Source organism: Ornithorhynchus anatinus, chromosome X5, assembly GCF_004115215.2.
Source record: "Ornithorhynchus anatinus isolate Pmale09 chromosome X5, mOrnAna1.pri.v4, whole genome shotgun sequence".
Classification (NCBI taxonomy): Eukaryota; Metazoa; Chordata; class Mammalia; order Monotremata; family Ornithorhynchidae; genus Ornithorhynchus; species Ornithorhynchus anatinus.
This window is the reverse complement of record NC_041753.1, coordinates 58,662,944-58,684,125: the sequence shown is the minus strand read 5'-3', so window position 1 is coordinate 58,684,125 and position 21,182 is coordinate 58,662,944. Positions and strand designations below refer to the sequence as shown.

Here is a 21,182-nt window from a genome sequence, read left to right as displayed (position 1 = left end):
TAATGTTGGTATTTGTTAAGCGCTTACTATGTGCAGAGCACTGTTCTAAGCGCTGGGGTAGATGCAAGGTAATCAGGTTGTCCCACATGGGGCTCACAGTCTTCATCCCCATTTTACAGATGAGGTAACTGAGGCACAGAGAAGTTAAGTGACTTGCCCACAGTAACACAGCTGACAAGTGGCAGAGCCGGGATTCGAACTTATGACCTCTGACTCCCAAGCCCATGCTCTTTCCACTGAGCTGACAATATTTCTCCTAAATCAACATCATTTGGGGAATTTAGGTCATTTAGAATGGTTTCAACAGTTTGAAAAAGGATAAACTGCAATCAATCGACAGTATTTACTGGATGCCTACTAGTAGCAGGAGTAATTTTTAAGTGCCTATGGAACGTAATGTACTCTCCTTGTGTTTCCCGCTCCCAAGGAATAAAGTCTAATAGGGATCCGAACTTATCAACAGAGCTGAATTCTTAACAGAAGAATTTTCATATCTCCCAACAAGGGCAAAATGAAATAACCCTTCACACATGGCTGACTGAAAAGCATTACTAATGATGTTTCGGGACATCATTTAAAGGAATAATCAGCGCAGGTACCGTGCCACATCAGATATGAAAGAAAAATAAAATCACTTCGGATGTGAATCTTTCCAGGAAAATAACTGTTTAATCGCAGTTTAGGAGTCTTTTACCAATGAGGAAGAAGATGCTTTATCAATGAGGGCCCCAGCTCATTTGTCTATGTGACCTTGGGCAAATCACTTCACTTCTCTGGGCCTCAGTTACCTCATCTGTAAAATGGGGAATTGAGACCATGAGCCCCACGTGGGACACAGACTGCGCCCAACCCGATTTGCTTGTATCCACCCCAACATTTAGTACAGTGCCTGGCACACAGTAAGCACTTAACAAACACCATAATTATTATTACCTGCAGTTTCAGACCAAGTGGCACTAGATGACTCTCTTTTGCCCTGGGCAAAAATCCCTGGCCAATTCAAACCAACCACACCATTAGAGAGGTCTGAAGAGAAGACAGGGCCAGTGATCATCACCATGATAATTAGGGTATATATTAGGTACTTACTATGTGCCAAACTATTTACTATAGCGATTCTTGCCACTCTGAAGCATGGTGCTCCTGACCTCCACTGACCATAGTTACTGAATCACAAAGCGGCAAACAGGGTGGGGCTTCTGGGGCCACGTGGGGCTAGCTGTCCGGAGAGAAACAGAGGCAGGGAAAAACAGAAAAGGGAGAGAGAGAGGGACACAGAGAGAGAGAGAGAGAGGCAGAGGCACACAGAGGAAGAAACAGACAAGGGTGAAAGACACTCTGACTCTTCCCCTCCTACACACCCAAGACAAAAGGAAAAAAAAAAACCTCCAAAGGAAGTCTTTGCTGAGAACAATGTAGTTGAACCCCCAGAATCTCCCTCTCCCCCACAGAACTTCAACCCTGCCTCCACCAAATCCCTAACTGATGAACTATGAAAAACTGAAAGTATGAAACTGTAGATTTGCCTTTTAAAGTTCCAAACCTTTATGAAACCAGTCCCTTATGCTTATGAAAATCAGACATTTTTGCTAAAAATCTCTGTAAAAGTCTGTAAAACCATACCATTAAATTTAGTCATTTCGCAATTTTATCCCCATGATAAAGAATTAGAAATGCAATATGGCAGGGACAACAACAGCACTGAAGGGAAAGACAGCACGACCCACTGATATCCTGCCCAGGTTCTCCCACCAAGGGTGTGTGTTTGTGTGTGTAGGGGGGGAAGGGTGCTATAAAATATTCATTTATAGCTCTACAGCTGGAAAGTATCTCTTGAGATCATCTGGCCCAGCCCCATCCATCCTGGGGATTGCCTACAGGTTGCCAAGATAGTTGGCTATCCATTCTTTCCTCTAGACTGTAGGCTCCTCATGGGCAGGGAATCTGTCTACCAACTCTGTCATATTGAAATCTCCCAAGCACTTAGTACAGTGTTCTGCACACAGAAAGCACTTTCATTCATTCAATAGTATTTATTGAGCACCTCCTGTGTGCACGGCACTGTACTAAGCACTTGGGAGAGTACAATAGAACTATAAACAGACATTTCCTGTCCCCATAAATACCACTGATTGATTGATTTGATTGATGTGCTCAGAGGGCTTCTGGAGGAAGACTTTACCACTCCCCTTGGTAGCTCATTTTGGAACTTTATCCCCAGGTCAATAAATTCTTCTGTATGCTCAACCAAAATCTCATAAACTTTCATTAAAGCCCATCTCCTCAACTCAGTCCTCAGTGCACATGGAGAACTAATCAGTACCCTCTCCACAAAAACCTAGCATATCCCTGTGAACAGCTAGCTGTTCTCACCTCACAGACTCTCAGCCTAGGCTAAACAACCCCAATTCCTTTAACTTTTCCCTCAGGACTTATTTTACAAAAATGTGTTCGTTTTTTGCCATGTCCTTTGACTGGCTCGAGGTTTTCTGTTTTCAAAGCTGGACAGAATATACTCGGCTGTGCCAGAATGTTTGTTTTTACTACGCATTTTGACTAGATCGGGATGACTGACGGCAGGACTCAGGAAGTTCTTCCGACTGTGCTTCTTGAGCGGATGAAGCGTGAAATGATTGGGCACACCTGTGCAGCACTGGACACGGAGAGAATACTAGAGCATGAGCTTCCTGTTAATGCAGGTTTTGGCAATCAGTGGTATTTATTGAGCGCTTACTATGTGCAGAGCACTGTACTAAGTGCTTGGGAGAGTACAATCCAACAGAATTAGAGGTTCTGCAAGAATTCAATTCCTGCTTTCTAGGAGAACTGGGTCTATTCATTACCTCATCTGTAAAATGGGGACTAAGACGGTAAGCCCCATGTGGGATAACTTGATAACCTTGTATCTACCCCAGCGCTTAGAACAGTGCTTGGCACATAGTAAACGCTTAACAAATACCATCATTATTATTAATAAGGATTTGGTCAGTGCAAAGTTTAGGGAAAGGATCACTTCCCAACTCTTACTCGTCACACTCCCATTGAAACAGTCCAAAATCAGATGGGCCTATTCGGGGTTTGTTTTTTTTTAAATGATGGCTCTCCATTGCTGAGTTCAGTACTCTGCTCAGAGTAGCCACTCAATAAATTCTACTGAATGACTCAGGGTCTGCTTCTGATCGACTAGCATTCCGGGTCTTGTTGGCTGAACTGGTATGACTCTTTGGTCTTTCCCAATCCTGTATCTGTATCGATCATTTCTACTCTTAAGTGCACTTCCCGGCAATCAATCTATCAACTGCTAGCATCTATTGAGTGCCTGATGTATGCAGAGCACTGTACTAAGCACTTGGGATAGTCTGCTACTTAGAAGACATGATTCTTGCCCTCAATGAGCTTACAATCCAGCATGGGAGACAGTTTTCAAAGAGGGGGAAGAAAGGAATGGAAAGAGAGATACGTAAATGAGTAATTGTCTATAAAGCAGAGTAAAAAAGATTATCCGTGCACAAGAGCCTCTGGTGACTGTGAAGGCATAGAAGCGGAGATCGTTCAAAAGTGTTGAGGTGGGAGTTGGGAGGGTAGGGCTTGGGGTGGCCTAGTGGAAACAGCACGGGCCTGGGAGACAGAAGACCTGAGTTCTAATCCTGGCTCTGCCATTTGCCTGCCATTCACTTCACTTCTGAGTGCCTCCGTTTCCTCATCTGGGAGTCTTTTGCAAGAATTGAGTTGCTTGTGCTGAGTCGACAAACCTCCTTCTAGGTGCAGAAGGTATTTTTTGCTCCCTATCCTCCTAAAGGAAGACAAAGCAAGGATGGAGAGGTTCCAGCAAATCAAGCAACTTCTAGACTCACTAATGGCAACAGTAACTGCGGTATTTGGCAAGCGCTTACTCCTTGCCTAGCGCCGTACTAAGCACCAGAACAGGTACAAGATTATCCGATCAGACACCACAGTCCCATCCCACGAGGGGTTCATAGTGTAAGTAGGAGGGAGAACAGGTATTGAATCTCCATTTTACAGATGAGGCAAGTGAGGTCCTGAGAAGTGACATAGCTTGCCCAAGGTCCCACAGCACGCAAGTGGCGAAGCTGGGATTAGCCCCCAGTCCTGTGCTTTTACCACTAAGCTTATCTATTTACAGTCAAACGCTCTCTCCCACCCCCAGTTTGGATCAGGACTGGTCTGCCCCTGAGGCCCTGGAGGGCAGTCACTCCCAATGCAGAGGTCCCAGGGGTACAAACTGACCTCAAGTCAACCCCGGTCCCGAGAATATCTACTTGCTGTACCTCTATCTTGCCCGCCGACCTCTCACCCACATCTTGTCTCTGGCCTGAAAATCCCTCCCTCTTTACATCCGACAGATGATCACTCTCGGCACCTTACTGAAGGCACATTTCCTCCAAGGGGCCTTCCCCTACTGAGCCCTCATTTCCTCTTCTCCCACTCCCTTCTGCGTCACCCTTGCACTTGGATTTGCTCCCTTATTCCTCGCTCCTTCAGCCCCACAGCACTTATGTACATAATCATAATCTATTTCTCATTCAATCGTATTTATTGAGCACAGAGCGCCATACTTTGGTGTCATCCTTGACTCAGCTCTCTCATTCACCCCACACATTCAATGCATCACCAAGGCCTGCCGGTCTCACCTTTATAATATCACCAAGATCTGCCCTTTCCTCTCCACCCAAACGGCTATCTTACTGGTACGGGCTCTCATAATATCCCGGTTGGATTATTGCGTCAGCCTTCTCTCTGATCTCCCTTCCTCCTGCCTCTACCCGCTCCAGTCTATTCTTCATTCCGCTGCCCCGTTCATCTTCCTACAGAAACGCTCTGGGCATGTCACTCCCCTTCTTAAAAACCTCCAGTGGTTGCCTATCAACCTCCACACGAAACAAAAACTTCTCACTCTAGGCTTCGAGGCTCTCCATCACCTCACCCCCTCCTACCTCTCTTCCTTTCTGTCTTTCTACTGCCCACCCCGTAGGCTCCGCTCCTCTGCTGCCCACTTCCTCACCGTCCCCTGTTCTCGCCTAGCTCGCTGTCGACCCCTGGCCCACGTCCTCCCGCTGTCCCAGAATGCCCTCCCTCCTCACCTCTGCCAAACTAACTCTCTTCCCCTCTTCAAAGCCCTACTGAGAGCTCACCCCCTCCAAGAGGCCTTCCCAGACTGAGCTTCCCCTTCTCCCTCTGCTCCCTCTGCTGCCTCTCTGCCCCCCCCTTCACCTCCCCTCAGCTAAGCCCCCTTTCCCCCCCTTTGAGAAGCAGTGTGGCTCAGTGGAAAGAGCCCGGGCTTTGGAGTCAGAGGTCATTGGTTCGAATCCCAGCTCTGCCACTTGTCAGCTGTGTGACTGTGGGCAAGTCACTTAACTCCTCTGGGCCTCAGTTACCTCATCTGGAAAATGGGGATTAAGACTGTGAGCCCCACGTGGGACAACCTGATTCCCCTGTGTCTACCCCAGCGCTTAGAACAGTGCTCTGCACATAGTAAGCACTTAACAAATACCAACATTATTAACATTATTATTCCCTATGCTCCTCCCCCTCTCCCTTCCCCTCCCCTCAGCACTGTGCTCATCTGCTCATTTGTATATACTTTTATTACCCTATTTATTTTGTTAATAAGATGTACATCCCCTTGATTCTATTTATTGCTATTGTTTTTGTCTGTCTGGCTCCCCCATTTAGACTGTAAGCCTGTTAATGGGCAGGGATTGTCTCTATCTGTTGCCGAATTGTACATTTCAAGCACTTAGTACAGTGCTCTGCACATAGTAAGCGCTCAATAAATACTATTGAATGAATGAAAGTACTAAGCGCTTGGGACAGTACAACATAATAAACAGACACATTCCCTGCCCACGACAAGCTTACAGTCTAGACTGTCTATAATAACTATGGTATTTGTTAAGCACTTACTCTGTGCCAAGCACTGTTCTAAGCACTGTTCTAAGATATAAGGTAATCAGGTTGTCCCACGAGGGGCTCACAGCCTTAATCCCCATTTTACAGATGAGGTAATTGAAGCCCAGAGAAGTGAAGTGACTTGCCCACAGTCACACAGCTGACAAGTAGTGGGGCCGGGAACAGCACCCATGTCCTCTGACTCCCAAGCCCGAGCTCCTCCCACTGCGCCAAGCTGCTTCTCTATTACGTCTGTCTCCTCCTCTAGACTGTAAGCTCACTGTAGGCAGAGAATGTGTCTACCCATTCTGTTATGCTGCACTCTCCCAAGCGCTTAGTACAGTGATCTGCACACAGTAAGCGCTCAATAAATACATCTGACTGAGTACCCGGAAGTCCGCAAGGGCTCGAGTCCCAGTCAGAAGAACAACTACAGATGCCCTGGCGCTGAACAGCAACCCAAATCCTCAAGAGGGGCTCCAAATGACATGGGGTGTCTCCCTGAGGCGCTCAGGACCCCTGAGGCCATTACTGATCGTCCCAGAGGGATTCGCTTGGAACTCAGCAGACTTGGCAAATGCAGGGAGGCAAACTATTTGACTTGCTGAATTCAGCTCCAGGTCAGTCAAAGGACAGAGAAAAGGAGGCCTGAGCAGTGAGCAACGCTGGCAGCTTCATGCATAGCTGAGGAAATATGGTTCCAAGGCTGGGAGAAAATTGAGGAGAGTCATCACACTTTGCAATATGCAAATGAAGCCTCAGAGGCCCACATTTGGTTAAAAAATGATTAAATTCAGAATTCACTGAAATTGTTTTCATAACTTCTATGAGAAGCAATCATCAGCAAGAAGGGAAAACACTTATGAACAAATTTGGGCTAGCAATTGGCAAGACATGCATCATCTGCAATGGTTTAATTAAAAACCAGTGCTTAGCCAATCTAGATAAAACCATCAGGCAGATCTGTGAACCCTTTGTGGGAAAAGGACTGTATCCAACCTGATTATCTTGTTTCTACCCCAGTGCTTATCACAGTGCCTGGCACATAGTCAGTGCTTAACCCACAGTTGTTAATACTCAACAAGTATTTACTTGATGACAATTATGAGTTAATCATCATCATCATCATGGTACTTAAGTGCTTATCAAGTACCAAGCACTGCTCTAAGCACTGTTAATCAGTTAATTAACAATTAATCAACAAGTTAATCAGGTCGGACAGTCCTCCATCCCACATGGGGCTCACACTCTTATCCTCATTTTACAGATGAGGTAACTGAGGCCCAGAGAAGTGAAGCTACTTGCCCAAGGTCACGCAGCAGACATGTGGCGGAGCCAGGATTAGAAACCAGTTCCTTCTGACTCCCAGGCCCGTGATCTAGCCACTAAGCCACATACACAAGAGCCCAGTGATTCTGAGGGCTTTCTCGGGCCCCTGGGGGAGGGAAAATTTGAGTAGGGAAAGTAGGAGGAGGCAAGAGAAATCTTCACACCAAATCCATCAGTGGTACTTACTGGGTGCTTACTGAGTACTGAGTACTCTACTTATGCTTGGGAGAGTATGCTACAGCCGAGTTGGTAGACATGTTCCCTGCCCGCGAGGAGTTTTACCCTCTCGGGCCGGTGAAGAAGCCCGGCCAGAAGAGCACAGCAATCAGTAGTATTTATTGGGTGCCTCACTGTGAACAGAGCACTGGGGGACTACAAACTGAAGGACTGCTGCTGTCCTAGCCCTTGCACCCCCAACCGCATGTCTTCATTAACTGGAAGGTGGGAGGGAAGACGAGAGTCAAGAGACCAGGAGGAGAACTCCAGGGTCCCTGGTTGCCTCTTGCCAACTCCCCTCCCCCCGCCCCCACCACCGACCAGAAAACCCAAACCCCCAGACTGTAAGCTTCCTTTTTGTTTTTTTAAGCTATTTGTTAGGCACTCACTATGTGGCAGACTAGAGAAGCAGCGTGGCGCAGTGGAAAGAGCACGGGCTTTGGAGTCAGGGCTCATGAGTTCGAATCCCAGCTCTGCCACTTGTCAGCTATGTGACTGTGGGCAAGTCACTTCACTTCTCTGTGCCTCAGTTCCCTCATCTGTAAAATGGGGATTAAGACTGTGAGCCCCACGTGGGACAACCTGATTCCCCTGTGTCTACCCCAGCGCTTAGAACAGTGCTCTGCACATAGTAAGCGCTTAACAAATACCAACATTAACATTACTAAGCGCTGGGGTAGATACAAGCTAATCAGATTGGGCACAGTCCCTACTCCAGGTGGGGCTCACAATCTTCATCTCCATTTTACAGACGAGGTAACTGAGGCTCAGAGACTTGCCCCAAATCTCACAGTCGAAAAGTGGCCGAGTCAGGATTAGAACCCACGTCCTCTGACTCCCAGGCCAGTAGTCTCTCCATTAGACCATGCTGTTTCCCTTGATCCCGTCAACACTGCTGAACTGGGCTCTTAAGCGCTCAGCACGGTGCTTTACACACAGTAAGCATTCAATAAATACCATCGATTGACTGCCAGACTCAGGAGGACCGGAAGGCTTCCAAAGCTGGGGAGGCTGCAGCCGTCTGCAAAGAAAGCATCGTGGCTCAGTGGAAAGAGCCGGGGCTTGGGAGTCAGAGGTCATGGGTTCGAATCCTGGCTCTGCCACTTGGCAGCTGTGTGACTGTGGGCAAGTCACTTAACTTCTCTGTGCCTCAGTTACCTCATCTGTAAAATGGGGATTAACTGTGAGCCTCACATGGGACAACCTGATTACCCTGTATCTACCCTAGCGCTTAGAACGGTGCTCTGCACATAGTAAGTGCTTAACAAATACCAACATTATTATTATTAAGAAAAGATTGCAACTCCCTCCAGTAGTGTGGCCTGGGATGCCTCCTCCCCACAAAGGAGCAGCGAGGCCCTGTGGGAAGAGCTCTGGCCTAAGAGACAGAAGAGCTGGGTTCTCAATCCCCCTTTTCCTCAGCTCCCCCTCCCCATTGCCCCAACTCTCTCCCTTTGCTCTACCCCCACTCCTCGCCCCACAACACTTGTGTATATATGTACATATCTATAATTCTATTTATTTATATTAATGTCTGTTTACTTGTTTTGAGGTGTATATATCTATAATGCTATTTATTTATACTGATGCTATTGATGCCTGTTTACTTTTTTTGATGTCCGTCTCTCCCCTTCTAGATTGAAGCCCATTGTGGGCAGGGATTGTCTCTATTGCTGAATTGTACTTTCCAAGCGCTTAGTACAGTGCTCTGCACACAGTAAGCACTCAATAAATACGACTGAAGTGTACACTCTCATGGGGAAAATAAACATATGAACATTCACAAGCAGTGGAATCAGAATAAATTAATCAACTAGACAGGCACCAGATAATTATGTGGAACACGGGCCTGGGAGTCCGAAGGTTGCGGGATCTAATCCCGGCTCCGCCACCTGTCTGCCGTATGACCTTGGGCAAGTCACGTCCCTTCTCTGGGCTTCAGTTACTTCATCTGTAAAATGGGGATTGAGACCATGAGCCCCACGTAGGACAGGGACTGTGTCTAACACGATTTGCTTGTATCCACCCCAGTGCTTAGTACAGTGCCTGGCACACAGTGAGCACTAAACAAATACCAGAATTATTATTATTCATTTTAGTACCTGTGTCCCTGCCCCAGATTCCTTGAAGCCAAGGATCATGTTCTACTAAATTCTGTTATACTCCCCTAACTACAGTGTTCTGCAAACAGTAGGCACTCAACAATTACTTGTGACTGCTTGATCCAGCTATTTCATCTTGGACTGCTGCTTGTGTAATTCATTGTTGTTTCCTTTTCCATTGTTACTACTCTATGCGTCTATTTATTCCCATTTAGATGTGTGGGAAAAGGACTGTCCACATCTCTTCATCTTGTATCTGTACTCCAGAGCTTAGCAAGTACTTTGCACGTATTAAGCTTTAAATAAACACCATTACTACTTCTGAGTACTTGGGTGAGTACAATAGGGGGGAAAAAAAGACACAAATCCCTGGTCTCAACGAATTTATGACCTACAAAAGGAGAAGAAGAAAAGAAAGATTGGTAGGGGAATAATTAAGTGGTTGGATAGTAGAGACCGTAAACTGATACCTATAAAAGTGTTCCAAAGGGCTATGAGCACCATGGATCACAGCATTTATTCAGCACCTGTATCCGAGCTCTGTACTGAGCACTTGGGAGAGTGGGATACACTTAGACCATATGAACTCTACCCTTAAGGAGCTTATGGTCAAGCAGGGGAAAGGAGACACAAAATAATTTACAGAAAGAAGGAAAGGAGAGATGGATACGAAGATCAGCACCTGCTAAAATAGTCAGATATGTGAATTGATACCAATCAGCGGTCTACATTGAGTGCTTTCGGTGTGCAGAGCACCGTACCAAGCATTTGGGAGACAACTGTACAACCGAGTCAGTAGATGTGATTCCTGCCCACAAGAAGCCTGAGGAGAGGAGAAGGCCATTTAAATAAATTACAGATAAGGGAAGCAGTAGAGCATAAGGATATGTGGAACGGAGGCGAATATCAAAGTGTTTAAGGGGTACAGAGCCAAGTGCATAGTCTATGCAGAGGGGAAGGCGGGTAGGGAAAATGAGGGTTTAGGGAAAGTTTCTTGCAGTAGATGTGATTTTTCGGAGGGCTTTGGAGGTAGGGAGAGCAGTGGTCTGGCAGATGCGGAGGGAGATGGAGAGGCGTGCGGAAGTGTGTAACTGTGTGAGTACTTGGTGCCAGATTCCCGAGGCGGTAAAATCAATCAACCATACCTACTGAGTGCATACCATGTGCAGAGTACTGAACTAAGCACCTGGAAGAATACAGTATAACAGAGGTGGGAGTTGGAAGTAGAATATGTTCCCTCCCCACAACGAGCTTACAGTCTACAGGGGAATACAGAAATTAATAGAAATAAATGACAGATAAGTACACAAGTGCTGTGGGGCTGAAGGAGGGGTGAATAAAGGGTGCAGAGCCAAGTGCGAGGGCCAACGGGTAGAAGGGGTATACGAACAGGGAAGGTTATCAATTGATCGAGCCGACCTCTTGGACATGGGAATTCAAAAGGACTTTGAAGATGGGAAGAGCTGTAGACTGATGGATCTGAAGGGGGAGGAAGTTCCAAGAAAGAGGAAGGGTGTGAGTAATAATAATAATGATGATGGCATTTGTTAAGTGCTTACCATGTGCCAAGCACTGTTCTAAGCGCTGTCAGAGATGGGAGGTGAGAACGAGGCACACAGACTGAGTAGGCTATCGTGAGAAAAGCAAAGAGGACGAAATGGGGGTGTAGCGGGAGAATAGAGTGGATAAATAAGTAAGAGGGAGAGAGAGCTGATGACATGTCTTGAAGTCAAAAGGAGTAATAGTAGGAAAGGTATGAAGTGTTTGGGAAAGAACAGCGTAAACACAAGACACGTTCCCTGCTCACACTAACCGCAGAGGAGGCGGGAATAATAATAGTAGTTACGAACTTACCATGTACCAAGCACTGAACTAAGTGCTGGGGTAGACACAAGTCAATCAGGTCAGATGCAATCCCTGTCCCACATGGGACAGAGTCCGAGTAGGAGGGAGGAAGCGTGCTGAATCCCCATTTTACAAGTAAGCAAACTGAGGGGCAGAGCAGTTACGTAACTTGCCCAAGGTCACTCGGCAGGCAACAGGCAGAGGCAGGATTACAATCCAGGTCCTCTGATTCCCAAGCCCATGCCCTTTCCCTGACGCCACGCCTCTCCTCCAGACATTACAATGTTTACAATAGCTTCAAAAATGACATTTAGAATAAATCAGCAATATATGTATACCCAAAGTGCTGAGAGAGAATATAAATAAGTGCTAGAGGTGGTTGATGGATTGGTGTGATTCAGGGTATTGGGATTTTGGGTTTTTTTAAAAAATGGTATCTGTTTAGGACTTACTATGTGCTAGACACTGTACTAAATGCTGGGGTAGATACAAGCTAATCAGGTTGGACACAGTCCATGTTCCACTTGGGGCTCACAGTCCTCCCTGTTCCTCCCCCCCGCCCCCATCTCTCACCCCCAATGATCTGGCCACCTATTTCCTCACGAAAATCAACACAATCAGGTCTGAGCTCCCCAAAGTCACCCCTCCGCCTCTCCCCTACCCCACACCAACCCCCTCCCCTACTTTCCCATCCTTCCCTGCAGTATCCTCAGAGGAGATCTCCTCCCTCCTCGCAAGTGCCACCCCCTCCACCTGCGCCTCGGACCCCATTCCCTCTCACCTTATTAAAACCATCGCCCCTGCCCTCCTACCTTCCTTAACTTCTATTTTTAACCACTCAATCTCCAATGGCTCCTTCCCCTCTGCCTTCAAACATGCCCACGTCTCCATCCTAAAAAAACCCACTCTCGACCCCACTTCCCCCTCCAGTTATCGCCCTATCTCCCTACTACCCTTCCTTTCCAAAATCCTAGAACGAGTCGTCTACGATCGATGCTTAGAATTCCTTAACTCCCATTCTCTCCTAGACCCCCTCCGATCTGGCTTCCGTCCCCTCCACTCTACCGAGACTGCTCTCTCTAAGGTCACCCGTGACCTCCTTCTTGCCAAATCCAATGGCTCCTACTCCATTCTGATCCTCCTTGACCTCTCTGCTGCCTTTGACACTGTCGACCATCCCCTCCTCCTCCATACCTTATCTCACCTCGGCTTCACGGACTCTGTCCTCTCCTGGTTCTCCTCTTACCTCTCTGGCCGGTCATTCTCGGTCTCCTTCGCCGGAGCCTCCTCCCCCTCCCATCCTTTAACTGTTGGAGTTCCTCAAGGGTCAGTTCTTGGCCCTCTTCTGTTCTCCATTTACACTCACTCCCTCGGTGAACTCATTCGCTCTCACGGCTTTGACTACCATCTCTACGCAGATGACACGCAGATCTACATCTCCGCCCCTGTCCTCTCCCCCTCCCTTCAGGCTCGCATCTCCTCCTGCCTCCGGGACGTCTCCACCTGGATGTCGGCCCGCCACCTAAAACTCAACGTGAGCGAGACTGAGCTCCTCATCTTCCCTCCCAAATCCGGTCCTCTCCCAGACTTCTCCATCACCGTGGATGGCACGACCATCCTTCCCGTCTCTCAGGCCCGCAATCTCGGTGTCATCCTTGACTTGTCTCTCTCGTTCACCCCACACATCCTATCCGTTACCAAGACCTGCCGGTTTCACCTCTACAATATCGCCAAGATCCGCCCTTTCCTCTCTACCCAGACGGCTACCTTACTGTTACAGGCTCTCGTTATATCCCGGCTAGACTACTGTGCCAGACTTCTCTCTGACCTCCCTTCCTCCTCTCTCGCCCCGCTCCGGTCTATTCTTCACTCCGCTGCCCGGCTCATCTTCCCGCAGAAACGATCTGGGCATGTCACTCCCCTTCTTAAACAACTCCAGTGGTTGCCTATCGACCTCCGCTCCAAACAAAAACTCCTCACTCTAGGCTTCGAGGCTCTCCATCACCTTGGCCCTTCCTACCTCTCCTCCCTTCTCTCTTTTTACCACCCACCCCGCACGCTCCGCTCCTCTGCCGCCCACCTCCTCACCGTCCCTCGGTCTCGCCTATCCCGCTGTTGACCCCTGGGTCACGTCCTCCGGCGGTCCTGGAACGCCCTCCCTCCTCACCTCCGCCAAACTGATTCTCTTTCCCTCTTCAAAACCCTACTTAAAACTCACCTCCTCCAAGAGGCCTTCCCAGACTGAGCTCCTCTTCTCCCTCTACTCCCTCTGCCACCCCCCCTTTACCTCTCCGCAGCTAAACCCTCTTTTTCCCCTTTTCCCTCTGCTCCTCCACCTCTCCCTTCCCATCCCCACAGCACTGTACTCATCTGCTCAACTGTATATATTTTCATTACCCTATTTATTTTGTTAATGAATTGTACATCGCCTTGATTCTATTTAGTTGCCATCGGTTTTTACGAGATGTTCTTCCCCTTGACTCTATTTATTGCCATTGTTCTTGTCTGTCCATCTCCCCCGATTAGACTGTAAGCCCGTCAAACGGCAGGGACCATCTCTATCTGTTGCCGACTTATTCATCCCAAGCGCTTAGTACAGTGCTCTGCACATAGTAAGCGCTCAATAAATACTATTGAATGAATGAATGAACAGTCTTAATCTCCATTTCACAGATGAGGTAACTGAGGCCCAGAGAACTGAAGTGACTTGCCCAAGGTCAAACAGTAGACATGTGGCAACTTCTTGGGAAGTGGGAATTCATCTAACAGTGGTATTTGTTAAGCGCTTACAATGTGTCAAGCACTGCATTTGGGTAGATATGATCAGATCCCACAGGGGGCTCACTGTCCAAAGAGGAGGGAGAACAATAGTATTTATTTATTTATTGATAATAATGTAATAATATTGGTATTTGTTAAGCGCTTACTATGTGCAGACCACTGTTCTAAGCGCCGGGGCAGATACAGGGTAATCAGTTTGTCCCACGTGAGGCTCACAGATAATCCCCATTTTACAGATGAGGTAACTGAGGCACAAAGAAGTTAAGTGACTTGCCCACAGTCACACAGCTAAGTGGCAGAGCCAGGAGTCAAACCCATGACCTCTGATTCCGAAGCCCACGCTCTTTTCACTGAGCCACACTATGTGCACACAGCACTGTACTAAGCGCTTGGAATGTACAAATCAGTAACAGATAGAGACAGTCCATGCCCTTTGACGGGCTTACAGTCTAATCGGGGGAGACAGACAGACAAGAGCAATGGCAATAAATAGAATCAAGGGGAAGAGCATCTCATTAAAACAATAGCAAATAAATAGAATCGGGTGATGTACATCTCATTAACAAAATAAATAGGGTAATGAAGGTATATACAGTTGCGCGGATGAGTACAGTGCTGAGGGGATGGGATGGGAGAGGGGGAGAAGAAGAGGGAAAGGGGGGAGAAGACGGTTTAGCTGCGGAGAAGTGAGGGGGGTAGAGGGACAGAGGGAAAAGGGGAGTTCAGTCTGAGAAGGACTCTTGGAGGAGGTGAGCTTTAAGTAGGGTTTTAAAAGAGGGGAAGAGAATTAGTTTGGCGGAAGTGAGGAGGGAGGGTGTTCCAAGACCACGGGAGGACGTGGCCCAGGGGTCGACGGCGGGATAGGCGAGAACAGGGGACGGTGAGGAGGTGGGCGGCAGAGGAGCGGAGCGTGCGGGGTGGGCAGTAGAAAGAGAGAAGGGAGGAGAGGTAGGAAGGGGCAAGGTGATGGAGAGCCTTGAAGCCCAGAGTGAGGAGTTTTTATTTGGAGCGGAGGTCGATAGGCAACCACTGGAGGTTTTTAAGAAGGGGAGTGACATGCCCAGAGCGCTTCTGCAGGAAGATGAGCCGGGCAGCAGAGTGAAGAATAGACTGGAGCGGGGCGAGAGAGGAGGAAGGGAGATCAGAGAGAAGGCTGACACAGTAGTCTAGCCGGGATATTACTAGAGCCTGTAGCAGTAAGGTAGCCGTTTGGGTGGAGAGGAAAGGGCGGATCTTGGCGATCCAAGAACAGGTATTGAATCCCCACTTTGCAGATGAGGAAACTGAGGCATAGAGAAAGTTAAGTGACTTGCCCAAAGTCACACAGCAGACAAACAACGGAGCTGAGATTCAAACCCAGGTCCTCTGACTCTTAGGCCTGTGCGCCCTTCACTAGGCCATGCTGCTGGGAAGCACTGTGGCCTGCTTTGAAGGTAGGGAGGGCTGTGGTCTGTTGAATTTGTAGGGAGGGGAGGATTACAGGCCTGGAGAACAATGGGAGAGGGGATGGAGGCAGAGGAGTCAAGAACAAGGTACAGCTAGAAGGTTGGGTTGGAAAAAAAGGAGAGGGCGAGCTGAGGAGTAGCAGACAATAAGGGCTGATATGTAGGATGGGGAGAGGTTGGCGGAGAGCCTTATGGTCAAATGGAAGGAGTTTTTGTTTGACGTGGAAAGCCATTGGAGAAAAGGGGTGGGAGATGAGCATCGCTTCAAGAAGCCAATGGCCAGGAATTTCTACTTGATGTGTAGAAGAATGGGCACGTGAGCAGAAGGATCTTTTAGAAAAATGATCCAGATAGCAGAGTGGAAAGGGGAAAGGTCGGAAGCAGGGACAACAGTGAGAAGGATGGGTAGTCAAGCAGGAATATGGCAAGTGTCTGAACCAGGGTGGTAGCCATTCGGATGGAGAGGAAAGGGCGGATACCCGGGAAATGTGGTGGAAGAAAAACCAAAGGGACTTAGTGACAGACTGAATATGAAAGTTAAAAAAGAAGGAGTCAGAAATAATGCCAAGGTTGCCGGCTTGAGAGACAGGGAGGGTGGTGGTGTTGCCAACTGGGATGAGATGATTAGCTGGAGGATAGAGGTGATAGTTGAAATTACAGAAGTAAATGAGCTCCCCAAGGGAGCGAGTGGCCAAGTGAGAAGAGCACAAGTGGTCACGTAGTAGTTGGGAAGCAGTGTGACCTAGTGGAAAGACCACAGGCCCGGGAGTCAGAAGACCCAGGTTCCAATCTAGTTACAACAGTGCCTGCTGCGTGACCCTGGGCAAGCCACTTCAACTCTCTGTGCCTCATCTACAGAATGGGAACTCAACACCTCTTCTCCCTCCCACTTAAACTGCGAGCCCCAGGTGGGACAGGGACAGTGTCCAACCTGGTTATCTTGTCTCTACCCCAGTGCTTAGTTCAATGTTTGGCGTATAGTAAGCTCTTAAATACCACAGTTATGATAAATTAGTGTTGAAATGACATGATCCGAGGAGAAAAAAATTAATTGGGGAAAGCCTCCTGGCAGTGGTCGGTTTTCAAAAATGCCTTGAAGATGAGGAGAGCTGCGGTCTGGCGTATTTGAAGGGGGAGGGAGTTCCAGGCAGAAAGAAGGGTGTGAGCAGGGGGTCAGAGGTGGCCAAATTGGAATAAGGCCCAGTGAGATGGTTACCTTGGGAGGAATGAAGAGTGCAAGCTTGGGTGTGGTGGGAGAGGAGAGACAATAAATATGAGGCAGAGAACTGATGGGTCGGTCAACTGCTGTCGAATCGTTTCCGATTCATAGCGATTCCCTGGACCCGCTTTCTCCAGAGCATCCTCCCTTCGGCTCGTTCTGGCACGTGCATCCACAGTGGTTTACCACTGCCTTCTTCCGTGCAGTAAAAACTCTTTGATCCATTTTTGATCACGCGATCACCCGTCTTTGACTCTTTCCCATGCTGTTGCTACCCAGCACAGGTGAATCAACTTTGTTGCAACTGTACTCCCCCCCGAACCCAAAGACTTATTTTGGTTTCCCAGAAGGCTAGAGAGCTGATGGAATGCCTTAAAACCAACGATCGGGAGTTTCTGCTTGCTGTGGAGAGGAATAGGGAACCACTGAAGGTTCATGATAAATGGTGAAACATGCAGAATGACATTTTAGGAAGTGTGGTGGCGTGGTCCTGGTGGAAAGATCGAGGGACTGAGAATTGGGAGACCCAGGTTCTAATCCCCAGCTCCATCAATGGTCTGCTCTGTGACCCTGAGCAAGTCACTTAACCTCTCTGTGCTTTCGTAATGAGAATAACACTGATGATAATAATAAAGACGGTAACTGTTAAGCACTTACTATATGCCAAGCACTACAGTAAGCGCTGGGGTGGATGCAAGATAATTGGGTCCTACATGGGGTTCACAGTCTAAGTAGGAGGGAGAACAGTTACTGAATTGCCATTTTGCAGATGAGGAAACTGAGGCACAGAGACATGGTGGAGCCGGGATTGGAGCCCAGGTCCTCTCTGCTCTTTCCATCAAGCCACGCTGCTTCAGTGTCTTCATCTTCGAAATGAGGATAAAAGAACCGCTCTTCCTATCTCTTAAGATGATTAGAGTGCCATGTGGGTCAGGTACTGTGGCTGCACTTAAGGTGTATCTGCTCTAATGCTTAGCACATAGTAAGCACTTAATACGATGAAAGAAAAACCTAGCTAGCAAACTCTAGGCTGGAAAAAGGAGAGGCTGCAGATGGGGAGACAAACGAGAAAGCCGATCGAGTAGCGGGCCACGATGTCGGGTCTGGATGGAGAGGAAGGGACGGAACCGGGAAACGTCATGGAGTTGAACGGGCAGGAGTCAGTGACAGATTGGGTGCGAGAGTCGAAGGCAGCGAAGAATCGAGGGTAATACCAACGTACCGGTATTGAGTGCCTCGTGTATTCAGACCTGTACTCCAAGTTGGGAAGCAGATGCAGGATCACGGGTCTGTCACGGTCCCTGTCCCACGTGGGGCTCACGGTCTAATCAAATGGCGGAACCGGGATGAGAACCCAGCTTCTCCGACCCTCAGGCCGGAACTCTTCCCACTAGGGCCCCGCTGCTCCTTTCATTCAATCGTATTTATTGAGCACTCACTGTGTGCAGAGCACCGTGCTAAGCACTTGGAGAGGACAGTTCAACAGAGTTGGTAATCACATTCCCTGCTCACAAGGGAATGAGGATGGCCTAATGGAGCGACCACAGGCCTACCACAGGCCTGGGAGTCAGAGGACCTGGGTTCTAATCCCAGCTCTGCCACTTTTCTGCTGTGTGACCTTGGGCAAGTCACTTCCCTTCTCTGGACCTCGGTTACCTCATCTGTAAAATGAGAGTTAGGCCTGGGAGCCCAGTGTGTATAATAATAATAATGATGACGATGGTGTTTGTTAAGTGCTTACTATGTGCGAAGCACTGTTCTAAGCGCCGGATCTACCCCGGCGCTTAGTACGGCGCCTGACACATAAAAAGCACTTAACAAATACTACACAATAGAACATACGACAGAAAAGACCGTGTGCTGTAAGCTCGCTGAAGGCAGGGATCATATCCACTAACTACTGCACTCTCCCAAGGGCCAGAGTAAGCACTCGACGAACGGTGTCAGGGGAGCTGCTTACAACCTAATGGAGACATGACTGGGGATTGGTCCTTTCCCTGGGCAATCGTGAACTGAGGACCCAGTGAGGCAAAGGGCTAACGTCAGGACTGGCCAGTCTGATGTTAGGGCAAAAAAAAGCACGACGGTCAGGTCAAGGACAAGACTGTGAAAGTTGTTTTCGGGGGGTTGGGCCTAGCCTGAATCTTGGAGCCGATTCTGCTCCACGCGAATGCCTTCTTCCTCTCCTTCCTTCCTTCCCTCCCTCCACCCCACCCTACCCTTCCTGAGGTTAGGTGAGGTTAGTAGAGGCCGGACCCTACCTTGGTCTGAACACTGGTGTCAAACTTGTCATTTTTGAAGCTAAACGTGTTCTGGTGCCTCTGGGGCCTGGTACGAGCCACATTGCCTTTCTGCGAGCTCATCGCTGCTGCCGCCGCCGCCGTAACCGATACTGCCGCGGTGAAGTAAGCTCGGTAGGGGAAAGAAAATGACGCTTCCGAAGGCGGGAGGCGGAGGGGGGGAGGGCAGAGGGGATGCCACAAGACCGCATGGAGCTCACGGCTCCTCCGCTGCTCGGAAGGCACCCGGCGGCCGCGGCCTCCTCCGCCTCCTTCCCCTATCACGTGACCGCCCTTTCTCCCCTTCGCGGGGAAAGGGTAGAGAAGCTCCCAAAGTTGCCCCGGCAACGGGCGGCTCCCCCCCGACTCCGCCCCCGCCCCAAGTCCCCTCGCTCAGCCGCCGCTCCCAGCGACCGGTCCCACCTTCGGGCGAAGTGCAAGTTCCCATTGGCCCTACCGCCGCGGTCATTCGAAGCGGCGGGGCGGGCCAAACGACGCCGGGATTCGTCGCCCTTTTCCGCAATCCCCGCCTCTCGCCGTCTCCCATCCGCCGCTCCCGCGGCCGGCCGGGTTCTGATTGGCGAAGGCCGACCCCGCCGGCCCCCGCCTCGGCTCCCGGCCCGGAGACGGACCCGCCTTTCTGCCCAATCAGTCGATCGGGCTCCAGCCGCCGCGATCGTCGGGGGTTGTGCTTGCCGGTCCCGTCCCCCTCCTCCTCGCCGCCCCTCTCCCCCCTCCCCTCCTCCTCCCTCTCCCTCTCCCTCTCCCCCCCGTCCGCCCTCCCTCCCTCCCTCCCACACCGTGACAGTGCCGGTACTCTGCCCGAAAAAAAAAGGAAAAAGACTTGGCCGGCCCTCCGCGGAGCCCCCGGGCAAGGGAAGTGGCGGCTACGACCCCGGCCTCGCGATAGATAGGGCCAACGACCGACCACTGTGGCCCCGGCTCTTCGCTCTCAAGCCGTTACTCAGCAGAACGAAGCCGGGGAAGAAGGGGCGGCGGCGGGCCGGCACCAGGAGGAGAGGAGCGTGGTGTTGGCAGCGAAGCAGCGAGGTGTGAGAGGCCGGGCCCCCACCGTCACTGCCCCTTCCCCTCCCCTCTCCCGGCGTCCGGAGCCTGAGATCCTGCCCCGCCGTGGTCGGGAGCCCAAGCTTTCTTCCGCTTTAGCAGGACGAGGAGGAGGAGGAGGAGGCTGGGGTGGGAGGGTCTGGGGCGGCAGCCACTGTGGATCGCTTGTGCGGGAGGCGCCGGGTGGGTTGGGGGAAGTTGCTGGGTGTCCGAAGGGGTTTTCCCTCGTCTCCCCGCCTTGTCGCCACTCCCGCCCCGGCGCAGGTGGGTAAGCGTGGAGGGAGGGAAGGAGGGAGGGCTCAGCGGTTACCTCTCGGCGGGGTAGAGGGGCGGCCGCGGCCGGTGCCGCAGCCCGGCGGTCTGATAGGCCCGCGAGCTGCAGAGCGGGGAGGGCAGGGCAGGGGAGAGAGGGAGGGAGAGCAGAACCCGAGTTGCCGTCTGTCCGTCCCCCAGGGGACCGGCCTTTGTTGGGGGAGATCGGGGGGCGCCTCCTTGTTGCCCTCGATCCGTCTTGGCCCCCGGGAAGGTCGCCGATCGGACGGCCGGCCCGGAGCTGGGGAGCCGGCCCGCCCCGATGGGACCGATCGCCGGTCTCCCGGAGGGCTGTGTTACGGTGGGCTCGCTCGGCCCACCAGTCGCACCGTGGATTGGTCTTAGCGCCCTGGGCCTGGGATTTGGGGCGGCGGGGGTGTTGGCGGGGGGTCGAGCCCCGCGGGAGGAAACGCCGCCCCCGCCCCTGCTCCCTTTAAAAAAAACAACTAGGAAACGGATTTACTCGTTAAAAACGTGCGTTTCCTTTTCCTAAACGAACGGCAGTTTAGAACCCGGCGCGGAGGGGGCCATTCGGTTGGGCTCGGCCGATTTCCCTTCGCCTTCCCACGTAAATGTCCGTAAAGGACCGTGCGGGGCCGAGGTTTGCCCGTCCTACGGCTTTCCTACGAGGAAGGAAAGAAAGTTATCCGGGATTCCAGCAGAGCTTGCCGGCGCCTCG

The 21,182-nt window shown here is 50.2% G+C and overlaps 2 protein-coding genes across 4 annotated transcripts in view; one reads left to right on the top strand and one right to left on the bottom strand.

Moving 5' to 3' along the window:
- Positions 1 to 19,457, bottom strand: part of CX5H9orf85 (chromosome X5 C9orf85 homolog) — a 75,220-nt gene extending 55,763 nt beyond the window's left edge. The window contains exon 1 of the mRNA XM_001505581.5: positions 19,109 to 19,457. Within this exon, the coding sequence (XP_001505631.1) occupies positions 19,109 to 19,210 (102 nt within the window). The 5' untranslated portion in view covers positions 19,211 to 19,457. The remainder of the gene's footprint in view (positions 1 to 19,108) is intronic.
- Positions 19,458 to 19,897: 440 nt separating this feature from the next.
- Positions 19,898 to 21,182, top strand: part of ABHD17B (abhydrolase domain containing 17B, depalmitoylase) — a 46,919-nt gene continuing 45,634 nt past the window's right edge. For 2 of the 3 annotated variants that reach the window (XM_001505450.4, XM_029055011.2), the window contains exon 1: positions 19,898 to 20,176. The gene's annotated coding sequence lies outside the window, so the exon portion shown is untranslated. Of the gene's footprint in view, positions 20,177 to 20,365; positions 20,456 to 21,182 lie in introns of those variants that run through there. The other variant, XM_029055012.2, reaches the window with a different exon arrangement.